A 15561-nucleotide genomic window follows, 5' to 3' on the forward strand; every position below is an offset into this window, starting at 1 on the left:
GATAAGTTAAAACCATGCAACTAAGTAAAATATTAAAAAGTCCTAAGTTGTACTGCAACAAAGCATCCAATATTACAATTTCGCTTTCTATATTTGTATGTTTATAAGGGTATGGGAATTGTAAGGACTTTTGTAGAGAATTACACAATCTGTGACACATTGGGTCATCATTTCAGAGATATTTCTTTACCAAATTCCTCAATGCCTTCAACAGTGGCAGGGCTTCTAATGTATTGCCTTCATTGGAAAAGTTCTTAAAAATTCAAGAAGATATTCAGAGATCTATCTTCCTTAAAAACAGCCCATTTTGAACTGCATATGTAGCACAGCCAAGAATCAGGAGTTGACCACGGGAAATGTTTTATGGCATTTTATCTTATGTCTAAAATATGATAAAATATGAACCTGGAGAAACAGTGGGAGCGAGTTTTGGCAACATAGAGGATTCCCAGAGAGAGCCTCAGACTAAAAGACTGTGTAATCCTGAGCTGGATGAGAGAGGGAGAAAGAGATTCAGCGTAGCTACAGTCTAGAATCTCTCAGGATATATGTAGTAGTAAGTTATAGCTTTAGTTTGGCAAGATTCTGTCCAATAGGTATAAGCAAATGAACTCGATTGGATTTTGCTGTGTTGTCTCACATAAAATTTTGCTGTGCTTGAGCCTCACATAAAATTTTATAACATTTTTATAAAATATACCAAATTTCATTCCATAGGAGACATGGTTCCAAATTTTGGACACATTCTGTAAGTTTGCCCATTTGAGTATTTTGGTTAATAATTGTTACCCTGCGATGGACTGTTTCGTCCAGTTAAAGGTTACACACAAACAAGATTTTTTAAAATAGTATATAGATGTGCAATATCACATAGTTGGAAAACACACTTGTTTGATCCAGTCAAAGAAGCCCTGCCTCAAGTGTTGGGTGATTTGAAGGTTTTGCCAATATATTATTTTCAAAACTATTTTCTATTTTTCCTGTAATATTAATGCAGGTAGTCCTTGCCTTACAACAGTTTGTTTAGTGACTGTTCAAAATTACAACGGCACTGAAAAAGAGGCTTATGACTGTTTTTCACACTTATGACCATTGCAATATCCCCAAGATCATGTGATCAAAATCCAGACGCCTGTCAACTGATTCATATTTATGCCGGTTGCAGAGTCCTCGGGTCACCTCTTGTGATCTTCTGACCAGCAAAATCAAAGGGGGAAGCCAGATTCACTTAACAACCATGCTACTAACTTAACAACTGCAGTGATTCACCTAACAACGGTGCCAAGAAAGATTGTAAAATGGTCAAAAGTCATGTAACAAATGTCTCACTTAGCAGCAGAAATTTTGGGCTCAATTGTGGTTGTAAGTCAAGGATTACCTGTACTTAATTTTTCATTTAACTGGAAGAAAGAAGAAAACACATTAATGGATTCAAACTTCCCGATTCCTCTAAATTAGTATGAATGGATAGATAACCCTTTCAAGGCTTCCAGCTGAGATCTGAAAATGCCTACTAGCATTTAGAGACTCAAACAAGGTGGAATGCCACTGAGCTACAGCCTTCATGTCCATGATGACTTTAGTTAGAGAATCCAATCTGTTCACTTACCATGTCTGTGCATATTCCAGACATTACACTGTGAAGGATTTTTAAGATATGTAAAGCTTCTATTCCCCCACCACCAAGACTCAGCAGCCTTGGTTGGGGGTTGGGGGGAATGTTAATTGGTGCCCTTTGTACCAATATTGTTTTTGAAGTATTGTCTTTTTTTCCTTATGTATCACTTAAAACAGTTTGGAATGGAAGGACAGAGAAACAAACAAACAAACAAACCATAACCATAATATTATTACTACTATTTTTCACTTTCTGCTTTGGAAATCTTTCAATGTGTTATTTTCAGGACAAGCTAAGTTGAGCCTTTTCTTTTTCCTCTATGAGATTTCAGCTGTGGCTCTATTTATATAATGGTGCCAGGCTTCCAAGCCAAACATAATATAATATGTGGCTCTCTCACTTTTTGGGAATCAACATCTTGCTCTTTTGATGTTTGATTTCTAAACTTATTTTTCCTTCTCAGGGATAATCTCTGTTAAGGGGGGGAGTTAGGCTTTACCATATGATTTTTTTTACTATCCATTAAATCAAGGACGAGAGGGGACATGATAGCAGTATTCCAATATGTCAGGGGTTGCCACAAAGAAGAGGGAGTCAAGCTATTTTCCAAAGCTCCTGAAGGCAGGACAAGAAGCAACGGATGGAAACTAATCCAGGAGAGAAGCAACCTAGAACTAAGGAGAAACTTCCTGACAGTTAGAACAATTAACCAGTGGAACAACCTGCCTCCAGAAGCAGTGAATGCTCCAACACTGGAAGTTTTTAAGAGGAGACTGGACAGCCATTTGTCCGAAATGGTATAGGGTTTCCTGCCTAAGCAAGGGGTTGGACTAGATGACCTCCAAAGTCCCTTCCAACTTTATTATTATTATTATTATTATTATTATTATTATTACTACTACTACTACCTACTACTACTACTACTACTACTACTACTACTACTATAAATTTCAACATACAACTATCAGAATCACATGGTGCTGTTTTCCCTGAACTCTACTATTATGTAGCTGGTATGCAATGAAGAGCTTAAATGTATTTTCATTAAAATAACTCGTTTTCATTAAAAGTGTAGACAATTATTGTGTCAAGAAGCAGGATTTTGTAATAATCTCTTTTGGTATGTGAGTGGTTCAGCATTCAGATGTTCAGTTCTCCCTTCTTCAGGGACATAATAACAGAATAACAGAGTTGGAAGGGACCTTGGAGGTCTTCTAGTCCAACCCCCTGCTCAGGGAGGAAACTTTACTCCATTTCAGACAAATGGTTGTCCAATCTCTTCTTTAAAACTTCCAATGTTGGAGCATTTACAACTTCTAGAGGCAAGTCGTTCCACTGATTAATTGTTCGGTCAGGAATTTTTTCTCCTTGATTAGTTTGCATCCATTGCTTCTTGTCCTACCTTCAGGTGCTTTGGAGAACAGTGGTACAGTCCAGAAAAACCAAGGAAACTGCCTTTGCTGCATACATAGATCAGTTTTAGGAGTGATAATGGAATAAGAAAACTTGTTTGGGCCTAAGAACTGCTTGCAGTAATTTTATGTCCCTGATTCCTCCAGTATGTTAAAAAAATCAAACTTAAAAAGGAAACTGAAAGCTAATTACACAAAGCCTGTACTAATCTTATATATTTTCCAAGGGAGTTTTCTCTCATCTGACCTCTGTTATAAATTAATAGTGTATTGCTGGAAGTATTTATTTGCTTATAATAAAAGGCTCTGGCCATATAAGGATATAAAATGATTCAGAATTCTTGGCGAGATCATAAATAAATACTCTCTGGAGAATAAAATGGAACATGCCTAACTGTGTGGAAATTACTGTGTTTCAATAATATTAAAACAAACATAAGGTAAAACAATGTAATTTAGAGGATGGAGAACTGGCCTCCTGTTGATCCAATCCAATTTAATCCAGCCCAACAAACAAACTTCCGTGCTCTGCTTCTTCAAAAGGGACAATCCCAAGTTATTGTGTTGCAAGTTGTTTCATTATGGAGACTTTCCATTCTATCACAAAAAATAATTATGAACAATTTTTTTCACCAGATTTATCAGTTTCCTCCCAATGTTTAGTTTTGGAACAAAGTGTAGACTAGATTTAGGTTAAGTTTGCACATTGTATTAAGTTCTGTCTTTTCATAGCACAAAAATAAACCATAATTGGCTGGCTTTGCATAACACTTTAAGCCATAAACCAAACAAACCCTATTCTGGCTTACTATTATGAGTGAACTGAATCCCAGAGACTTCACTTCTGCTGCACCAAATTACTGCTGACAGATCTACCCTCCATGTATTCATCTTGCCTTTCTGTTTTTCCATTAGATCATGAAGTAAGGTGTTAGAGAGATTTGTTTTTAAAGTTTTAAACAAATAGCAGTGAAGAGGTGTTTTTTCTCAGGACTGAGGAATTTTGATCCAAAACAAAATTGTATCGACTAGATATCTATTATACCTCAGTAGCAAATAATGTAAATTTATTGCCATTTTGGTGGTGAGTGAAGGGCAGATTTGTTTGGCTCCTATACTTGCTCCCACTTTTTTGTTTGTTTCTTTTTTTGGTTTAGATTTTTAGATTAATTTGTTTCTTTTTTAGAGCTTTCACTAACTGATAGCAGAGATCTATTGCAAGTCCATGAACTTTTCTTTCATTTAGATGAGTTTGCACTGTCTATAGCAGCTCGAAATGTTTTTTTTTTAATTAAAAAGTGTTAGCATTTAAATGTTAGGCAAGTTACCAAGTTCAGGGCTGAAACATGAACTCTGTTGCAAAAGGAATGTGCATGGGTACACTGTGGTAGCTAAGATACAGATAGGACAAGAAAGACTGTTCTTCTGTCAGGCAACTTTACTTTCATAGCTACCTTTTAATCTTTTGCTGGTTAGCTACTTTTGTATCCAACCTGCTGTAATAATTGCTGAGCAAAGAAAAGGATCCCATCTTGCAAAAGGGTGAATTAAGGGTGAAATAAAAGAAACTTCTCTCAAAGTAGCTTGGACCCAATAACTGAAAGTACCTCAGGAAACTGTCAGTCTGACTTTTCACTCTTTCCAATCTATGCTTCATGTTTTTTTTATTTTTCAAGAAATATATCTCCGGTTTTTGGCTGTGACCTTTGCAAATATGGAGGTGAGCCAATAGGAGTACAGCCTAGAAAGCTAACTGATAAATTTATGATTCAGAAAGGAGTAGTTCCAGATCCAGATAATTTAAGCAAACATTGTTCTTAGCAGACAGAAGCAAGTGAGTTGCCTTTTTCTAAGGCCAGAGGCTTTTTCAGAAAGCATCAGTTTTACAAAAGAAATCTAGTCATGTTGACTGCTGTTAATGTTGGTTTCTCTTTTAGGTTTCCGTCTTCCAGTTTGGCCACTGAAATGAGCTTACAGTAATTGCTTGGTCATAAAAGCATGGAGCCTCTTAAAACTTCATTGGTATCTGAAGAACAATCATCTACCGAGATTGATGATCGTCATTATTCATTGCAAGGTAGGCTTTGTTTAAATGCCATAATATATATATTTTTTTATGTTTATGGTCATGGCCTCATTAGATTATTTCAGATCACAGGATAGACTTGAAATAAAGTAAAATGAATAAGATTAATCTAACGTGGTGCCTTGCTTCTGTTCATAATCAGCTGGATTCTTCCAGCAAAGAATATGTTGTCATCCGAATACTGGTGCCATGCTAAGTTATATTGCTGTGTGTTTGGTTTGAGATCACAACACAGACATTATTTTATTCTTTGCTAAGAGCCACTTGTCTCTGAAGATATGCCAAGAACTTTATTCCAAAAATAGTGGGTAAACTGAGATCAAATATTAAAATTAATATATCTGGAATTGAAATGAAATGTTAATATGTAATTGAATATTCTCTAGTCATGTATTTTTATTCTTCTGCCACATTAAAAACTACAGTTTGGATTGGTGAGGGGATATCCCCAAATCTTTTAGGGGATGAGGCAACTACAGGCCTTTAAAATTATATTCATTATATACAAGTCAAACCATTACGGTATTTTACAACTGAGCATAGTTTAATAAATCCTGAGTTATACCAAAGGTGCTTTTTCAAAAGGCAATGGACTTGTTTTTTGCATGAAGACCAAAATATCTTGCTTGAAGATCCAAGAAGCTTTTTTAGTTCAACTGAAGAAGCTTCTTAGATGAGAAATGAAACATCTTCAAGTGAAGAAACAAAGTCCAGTTGCCTTTTGAAAAAGCACCTTTGGGACAACTATGACCTGGATGACTGAGAATCTCCATAGACATAGAATCTCCATTGAAATTCATTCATTTCTATGAATGAATTTCACAAAATTGTAAATGTATGGATTTATGCTCTGAACCTTCATTTAATAGCATTAGTATCAATTGTTTCCTCTTGTTTAGAATGTATTGATTGTTCTATTTCATTAGTTGAAAAACCTAATTTGTCTTTGGAAGAAGAATGATGTTCAAATCAAATTGGTGAAACCTAAAACAAGTGAACCAATTCCAGTCCATTGGAAGTGGTGTCTCTGATATATTCAAACCGGTCTGTGTCGGTGTGTGTGTCAAATGGGAACCTTCCACAGGACATGCCTAAAGTATGCATTGGCTCAATAAAATTTGTAAAGCGTTCTTTTCAAAGGTTTTGCAGAACCTTGATAGAAATAATTTTGCTTTCATTCTCTTGCTCTTGTGAAGACTTGTCAAGAAATTTTTTTGATATTCAGAAATCCTCAGCCCAAATACTTACCTGTTTTGTACTTTGCTGAATGTATAGAGTGAGGGTGCTCACTTAATATGAAAAAGCAGATTGGAAAATGGGATGTTTGTTTATTTCTGAATGCTCAGTAGGCATTCACCGGCATTGTAGCCTACTGAGCTATAGTTTAGTAAAGCATACATACTGATGACAGAATGTCACCAGTCAAGTTCCTGTCATCTAGGGCTGAAAAAGACCCCTGACCATAAACCTGGGGAACTTTTGCAAACATTGCAGAGAATGCTATGCTATACAGATGAATGGTCTACTCTATTGTAAATCAGTACCCTCTTAACTTTAAGAATATGAGATGCATGTTGGCTACTGCTTTAATCAAATCACAACTTTCATTCCTGCTGCCAAAATCATGGATTTAATATGTGGACAAATTTATAACAGGTCATGGCTATCTTCATACATGATGCCTAAATATGGTTTGCTTAAAGATGATCTAGTGAATTAACTACAATTAATTGAATTCATAACCAAAACATATGTGATCAGTGCAAGATAATGATTATATTTGTTAGCTGTATTCTGTGATTAATTTTGGTTTACCGAATTCATTCTATATCTGAATTGCCAACAGAAACTGGACTTGCACAATACCCTGGGCTAAAATAACGAGATAAGCAAGATATTTTGAACAGATTGACAGAAATATCACTTAAATCACTCAACATGGCAAATCATTTTTTCCAATTTACTGTATTATGTGAAGCAGTGCAGTGGTATGAAAACCACTTGATGGTTTATATGACATGAGGTTTATATGACATATTAAGATAACCAATTGTGGCTTGATTGATAAACTATGGATAAAACAATGTGAATCTAGTATATATAAATAAGCCTGCAAAAATTTACTCTTCTGAGCTTGTTTGTTATTAGTTCAGAAACTAGGAATTTAAAATTTCATGCTAGTAATTGCAAAGGAGGGATAGGGCAGTCTATAAAATATTTGACAGCTTGCTTGCTCACCTGCATGGAATTCTAGTTGCTCTTGGCTCTTAGGCAAGTTACAAGCCTGTATCTACATGCTAACAATGAAGAAAGAGTAACAGAGCAAAAACACCTTGTTTAGTCACTTTCCTGGAATTGTGATTGGCTAGGAAAGTGGATAAGCACAAGTCTACTTGAAGTGATTTAATAAATCAAGTTTTTTTGGTATATATCTTCACATTATCTGTCTTCTTGGAAAGAGAAGGAAAGTACAATTCAAAGAAAAACTTTAGCCCTAGTTATGAATATCCCACTTCATTGCAAAAATGTGAAGGAGCTGTATAATTTATCAATTAGGAATTCTGTTGGTAGTGATTTTCCTAGCTGGTTTTCATGAGTAGAAATGCATAGGCTTTATGTTTCCCTTAGGGAGGCTGACAGGCTGACTCTGCCCACTGCCAGGAGTTTAATCCTGACCGGCTCAAGTTTAACTCAGCCTTCCATTCTTCTGAAGTCACTAAAATTAGGACAATATGCTGACATTTGTAAACTGCTCAAAGACTATGGAATAGTATGTGGAATAGTATATAAATCTAAGTGCTATTGAAGTAATTTGCTATGGTGCAGTAGCACCACTGTTTAATATTTTTCGTTAGAAAGGGAAATCAGTTTAGGTGTGTCTACTACCACACCCTTCTCCTTAAAAAAAAAATCATAAATGCCAAGGATGAAGAAACAGTCAACAAATTCTGTGATGACTCATGGCATTTTCCATTTGATTGAGTTATTGTGCAACCACACTGAATTGAGAGAAATATTACCTGAAAGACAGATGGTGTGATTTAATCTGCTTTTCCTTAGTCTGTATATCCTTCCTAGAGACAGAGAGCTTAAATATGGATGCCAACAGCTTACTGATATATGAAAATCCAGAGGCATCAATGGGGAAAGAAAGCCAGGCTACACCTAACATTATGGGTATGGATATCCATTTGTGCAGTGGGACTAATGAAGTGCTTGCTTCCTCCTTGGATGCCCCAGGTATCTTCTTAATTCACCCGGAACACATTTGTGAATCTGTTCTGCGAACTGACAATAATAATAATAATAATAATAATAATAATAATAATAATAATAATAATAATAATAATAATAATAATAATAATAATANTTGCTTCTTGTCCTGCCTTCAGGTGCTTTGGAAAATAGCTTGACTCCCTCTTCTTTGTGGCAGCCCCTGAGATATTGGAACACTGCTATCATGTCCCCCCTCGTCCTTCTCTTCATTAAACTAGACATACCCAATTCCAGCAACCATTCCTTATACTGTATGCTTTAGCCTCCAGTCCTCTAATCATCTTTGTTGCTCTTCTCTGTACTCTGTACTCTTTCTAGTTACTACAGTTACTACAGTTACTACTATTGAGCAAGGTACCCCTTATACTATACCTGTGCATTTGGTTTTTCTTGCCTAAATGTAGAACCTTGCTTTTTTCACCATTGAATTTCATTTTGTTAGATAGCGCCCAGTGTTATAGTTTGTAGTTGCATACTCTTGTTTGCAGGGTGTGAAGGAATAAATTAATGTTTCTGATGTTGTGCCACCTGCGCAGATACTTTATGGACAAGGAACAATTTCATTTTATGCTGCTTCTTGTGTAATCATTTAGAGTGACCTTCAAATATAAAAAAATGTTAAGGCAACAATATTGCAGTACTGTACTTAAAAAATGAATAGAAAAGTAGGAACATTCATCCATAGCATTCCCACAAGGAAGGCCTGAGTGGAAAGGTAAATCTTCAATAAATATCTGAAAGGCATTAGAGGTAGTCCTTGACTTACAACAGTTCATTTAGTGACCATTCAAAGTTACAATGGCACTGAAAAAAATGACTTATGACAGTATTTCACACTTATGACCGTTGCAGCATTCCCATGGTCATGTGGTCAAAATTCAGCGACTGGTTCATATTTATGACGGTTGCAGTGTCCTGGGGTCATTTTGTGAACTTTTGCGAACTTCTGATGAGCAAAGTCAATGGGAAAGTTAGATTCATTCAACAACTGTGTCACTAACTTAGCAACTGCAGTCATTCACTTAACTGTGGCAAGCAAGGTCGTAAAATGGGGCAAAATTCACTTAACAAATGTCTCACTTAGCAACAGAAATTTTTGGCTCAGTTGTCATAAGTCAAGGACGACCTATATACTAAGTTCTTATGAATTTCAGGGGAAAGAGCATTCCAGACAGCAGGTAACATCAGAGAGAGGTTCCCTATCAGTAACCGGATGAGAACATTGCCAATCACAGCACACACAATAAGATCTCTTCTCATGAGCTTATAGATCATCCAGTTCTGTAATGGACAAAACAGTCTGGAAGATAGCCTACTCCGAGATGTTTTATACTTTATAAGCCCAAAGAAGAACTTTGAACATAGTTTGGGAATTAATTGGTCACTAATGCAGTTGCTTGAAGACAGCAGTAACATCTCTATAACTGATCCCCTACTCAGCAAACAAGTAATTGTATTCTGCATCAATTGCAGCTCCAAAACAAAACATATTACTCACTGTAATCTCAGTGTATGGTTACCAGTGTACACCAGCCAAAGTTAGTAATATGCAGCAGACAGACTGAAGGTAGACAATGTTTTATGATGCAATGTTGATTAGAAGTTCATTGTCTATTGTTGAAGCTGGATGATGCTGTTTATTAGCAGTGCTGCTTACATGAATTTACCTGAAAGCAAATTAATTTTGCTTAGCATCTATTAGACCTATGGACAGAAAGAAGAACTCTTCAGAGATTTGGTGACAAAGATTGTAATTACTGATCTTCCCTCCATCACACCTGTTCTGCCCCCCCCGTTCCTATGGATACTAAGCTTGTACCAGGAAAGGGAATGAGGTGTGCATCTGGGAGAGAAGGAAGAGGTGGGTGTGAACTCCCAATGAACAAGTCTGTGCAGAATTTACTTTCCATGCTGATCCAATTTGCAGACCATCTGCCAAAGCATAATTCCCTCTCTTAACCTATTTAATTCTCATGCTCAGGACCTGATTCAATGGACATTTGGACAAATCAGTTGTTAAAGCAGGTACTTGTTTAATTGAATAGGCCACACTCATACCTTCTATCAGAGAAGAGCTAATGAAAACATTGAAACATAACCTAGAAAAAAGTTGCAGCTTTGTCCTTTATTTATAAGGAAAGGGCTGTGTTTTCTAAAAATTAGACTTATTTGTCACAGTTTATCTTGTGACTTAATTACATCACCATGTCCTTGGAAATATAATATTTCCATTGAGTCAGTTCCTGAAAGATATTTTGTAAATTTTCATATAATAGATAATAGGTTAGAAGTTGGGTTATAGCAGCTTTTCCCAGCCTTGGGTTAAACTAAAGATGCCATAATAACGTCAGTAGTTGTCTTCTTGTCAGGAAAAGTTTTAATTTATGCAAAGGCTCCACATTCAATTCCCAGCTTTGACATATTAAAGGATCCTTGGAATAGATGATAGAGTAGTGTCTTCAAAGAACCATCTTAATTCGGAATTTATTATATATAACCTCTGCAAATCTCATAGTTCATTTTAGTTATAGTGGACAGTACTGGGAAAGCTAGACTGAACCTAAATTCCATATACTCAACTTACAGTTGCATTTTATTTTTAATGAAATATATGCACAGATTGCCCTTTTTGTATATCTGCTTTAAAATCTCTGTCCATGATCATTTAATGTTCTTGGAGTTTCAAATAATTCTTCAGTATTGAGTAAGATCCATCCCCTATTTAAAAGCACAATGGGGATCTTTATCTGTATCCCATTGATATTGAGTTATTCACATATTCAGTGTAGCTTGCTCAATTATTATCTTGTGCAATAAATAGTCTAGGGCAGGGATAGGCAACCTTGGCTCTTTTATGACTCGTGGACTTCAACTCCCAGAATTCCTGAGCCAGCATAGCTCAACTGGGAAACCTCTCCCTTTCCCCTCAGCGTGGCTGGCTCAGGAATTCTGGGAGTTGAAGTCCACGAGTCATAAAAGAGCCAAGGTTGTCTACCCCTGGCCTAGGATATGTGATTCTAAAGCTTTCATTCTTGCAGCACCAACACTATCTTTTGATTGGGGGTTGGGCAAATTTTGGGTGAGCAGTGAGAAATAGCAATATCAATAGCACTTAGACTTATATACCACTTCATAATACTTTACAGCCCTCTCTAAGCAGTTTACAATGTTAGCATATTGCCCCCAATAGTCTGGGTTCTCATTTTACTGACCTCGGAAGGATGGAAGACTGAGTCAACCTTGAGCAACTCAGAATCGAATTCCTGGAGTGAGCAGTGTGTTAGCCTACAATACTGCATTCTAATCACTGCACCACCACGGCTCTTAAGAGAAAGAGAAAAATCTGATAGTGTATGAATATGAACAAACACATGTACATACGAGATTTATTTTAATTGAGAATTAAACCAAAGGTTTCTTGTTAACGAGAATGTGCAGGAAAGTTGGCAACAAACTAAAAATGAGTACATATAGCAGATGTGGTGGACAGGTAAATTAAAATATGAGAAACTGCTCCTTTGGTCAGTCAGCTGGTTCTCCTTACACCTATCCATTTTGTAGTCCCAGGTAGATAGACTTTGAAATTAATCCTGTTGATTTGTCAGTGGCATTTGGCAGAATAGAAATCAACTTGTGGTTAGCAATGTTCTATAGAAGTCTTCTCCGGCTTGGTGCCTGGCAGATGTGTTGAGCCCTTCCCATATTATATCACAGGAGAAGGCAGTTATAAAGGTAACCCTTTTTTTTTCACCTGCAATTTAATATATTTAAATATATTGATAAATTAAAGATGGGGAAGGAAATATACACAGAAAATTGTAGCAACATGTTCATGTTAGTTATTACCCTGTGGTAAGATGGGTGGCCAATAAATTTAATAAATAAATAAGATAGTCAGATTAGAATAAAGCTACCAAAGCAAAAGCAAAGAATGGCAGACTTCTAATAATGGATGATTTTTAGCAGTGAAAACAAGGGCATTGGCATATGACTTACACCAGTGTTCCAGTAGACTTGGATATTAAAACTTGAACACTCTCCAGATATATAAACCTCAGCCCCCCCCAATTCTCTGCTAGTTTGATCTCTGCTGAGAATTCTGGGGATTGACTTTCATGCATCTGGGGAGCATCCAAATGGGGAAGACAGTTTGGATGCAATGGGTTACAATCCCTTTAGACCAGGGGTAGGCAACTGGCTCAGGAATTCTGGGAGTTGAAGTCCACGAGTCATAAAAGAGCCAAGGTTGCCTACCCCTGATCTAGACATTAACAAAAGTTACTGGCGATCTGGGGAGTTTTCTCGCAAAATACTGCGATGTAATGTTACTTTCCTCTGATGTGAATGATCAGTAGTTATTTAACTTTAGAAAAAAGATAACCTTGCATCTGTAGTACTTTAAAAAAGGAAATGCCCCATTTCTAATCCAATATCTTGAGTAAAATGTACTGTAGGCCAGTCAGTTACTCTAAGCAAGCAACTGGAGCAAGATAAATCCAAGATAATCTACAGTCTTATTAAAATCCTCTGACACAAAGAGTCCATTCATCATTCCTTTAAATGTGAAAAGCCTGTTTTAATGAACCACACGGTAGAAGAATGAGAGCTTTTGCAAAATTATTACATCCTGGAGTTGTCTGGTATGGAAAAAGAATAGCCTCATGTTGAAAATAAATGAGGGGGAACTGTGGAGTGTGGAAGCAGCTGCAATGGGGAGTGAAATGCCATTGGGTACCCTAGATAGATAATTACTGCCTGCAGAGTATTAGTGGCAGACTATACGGTCTTTTGGCTGCCACAGACTTCATTGAATTGTGAACAGTTTGATTGATAGAGGCTGAAAGACCTTATGTACACTTGTCTAGCCAATGTTTCTCAACCTCAAAAACTTTAAGATATATGGACTTCAACTCCCAGAATTCCCCAGCCAACATGTTTAAAGTTACTGGGCCCAAGGTCTGTTAATATCAGTTGGATTAGTTTTGAACACATATACAAAAGATTGCATTGCATGCATTCAGAAAGAAATGCCACTGAACTGACTTCTGACTAAAATGCTTTGCACTATGCTTTTACTTGCTTTTTTTTTTAATTTCATAGGTGCCTGATAGAAACTCTAATGGCAAGATATATATCAAGATGTCATTGCACAAAATGCATACAATGCCTAATTTAATTCATTTGCATAATGGGGTTGTGAAATGCCCGGCTTCCCTAGATACCCTTGCTAATTTCTTTGTCTTTCAAACAATAGGACTATGAGTAACCTGCAATGAAATATATTTTAACAGTAATAAAAACAGATTTCTGATTTTGATTTAAAGGGTTTTTTTTTGTTTTCTGATAATTGTAAACTACTCAATCTCTTCAGATTGGAGTCAGATACATGTATTGTAAAGTCAATCAGTAAATAATACAATAAAATTTATTAATACCAACATAGAAGATAGCATGAAAAAATGGTATCACTTTTACACTGTATATAGGCTGGACTTCCAAATGGTGCTAAGCTGTAATGTGGTTTGTTTGGTTTTCACTTAGCATGTCATGAGAACTTAAACACGGTAGTTTGTAAATAATGTTTTTTTGGTTTATTGTGATCAGCCAACCCACTCAATTGAGGCTTTTAAAAAAATATGTGCACCTATATTAGTCAAGCAACGTATAACCTAGCAGGATGATTGAGCCGTGCCTATGTGTTAATGTGCTTTCTAAATGATGATACACATCTTCAGTCTAGTGCCCTATCTAAAAGGTTTCATGTAGAACAAAAGAACCTCGAACTGTGCAAAGCATTTAAAAGCAGCTTTGGGCAAAGTACAGTGACATTAACCAAGTAGTCCTCCTCAAAGTGTTAAAGCAGCCACATCTCCTGGAAGGCTGTATGTGACTGTTGAAAAAGCATTCCCTAGTCCCCTGCACATTTGTATGTACAGATATTTTAGCTGGGATCACAAGTGAATAAAACAGTTGGCATGAAGTCATAGCCAAAGCAAAGTATGGACACACATGTGGAAATACAAACTTTCCTAGGTAGCACACAAAACCATGCCCCTCAAAGTCCATGGAAATTCCCCCCCCCCCACAGAACCAGTCACTGGGGCCGAAAAGGTCTGGGGCCACTGCTCTAAAAATCAGAAAACCCAACAAAAAGGGAGCTGTCAACTTAAAAGATAGCCATAATAGTAGCCAAGATGGCTGCTCCCATTTTAAATGGATCACCCTCTATCTCTTGTTTTGATGTTGATTCCTCAAGCAGGTCAGAAAATATCTGTTCCTCTGTGTAAGAAAAGGTGATCCAATTTTTATTTCCTTGATCCTATGGCGGCAATGTCATTTCCCCCTTTTATATTGACCCAAATGCATTCAAGACAGTTTTCATCATTGTCGTGCTCTATTTCTGTAGAGATGTAGTTATTTCTTACATAGAGAGCAACTCTGCCTCCTCTTTTATTTGGTCTATTTCTTTTAAATAATTTAAATCCCTCTAGCTGTGTGTTCCATTTGTGGGTTTCATCCCACCAAGTTTCCGTAATGGCAACAATATCATATCTGTCCTCATTTACCTGAATTCTGCCCTCATTTACCTGAATATACTGCATTAATCTTTGTCTGTCTGTCTGTCTGTCTGTCTGTCTGTCTGTCTGTCTGTCTGTCTGTCTGTCTGTCTATCTATCTTTCTAAACCACTCATCTCTTTTGCAGAGGGCCTCTCAGCAGTGAAATAATTGTTTTGGCACTGATAGTATGAATACAACCCCCCTCCCTTATTTCTAACGTGACCTGAACCTATCATTAAAGCAAGCCAGCAAGACCTCCTAGGCTTGCCTCCTGCCCTGTCATCCTTGAAATTTGTTTGCTTTATCTTCAGTTACACCATCGGTTCTCAACCTATGGGTCGCGACCCCATTTGGGGTCGATCGACCATTTCACGGGGGTCGCTAAGCAAGGCTGTCCACCATTTTTCCCCCTTCTCCAGCATGAGGGATGGATAATCCACTTGATTGGGTTTCCTGAAGTCCCTTGTACCCAATAAGACTAAGTCTGAGATAGCCACGCCTCCTGCCTGGCCGCACATGCCCAGTTCTGACTTAGTCTATACCCAGACAAGGCGTGTTGTTTCTCTGCTCTCCAGACTCAGGTTTTATTTAACTATTTTGGATATTTCTA

General features: G+C 36.9%; 1 protein-coding gene across 1 annotated transcript in view; it reads left to right on the plus strand.

The window, feature by feature from the left end:
- Window positions 1–4975: 4975 nt before the first annotated feature.
- SYNE2 (spectrin repeat containing nuclear envelope protein 2) overlaps window positions 4976–15561 on the plus strand; it is a 211399-nt gene continuing 200813 nt past the window's right edge. The window contains exon 1 of the mRNA XM_015813323.1: window positions 4976–5107. Coding sequence (XP_015668809.1) covers window positions 5029–5107 — 79 coding nt within the window. The 5' untranslated portion in view covers window positions 4976–5028. The remainder of the gene's footprint in view (window positions 5108–15561) is intronic.

This window comes from Protobothrops mucrosquamatus, unplaced genomic scaffold (assembly GCF_001527695.2).
Source record: "Protobothrops mucrosquamatus isolate PMUCROS unplaced genomic scaffold, P.Mucros_1.0 scaffold153, whole genome shotgun sequence".
NCBI lineage: Eukaryota > Metazoa > Chordata > Lepidosauria > Squamata > Viperidae > Protobothrops > Protobothrops mucrosquamatus.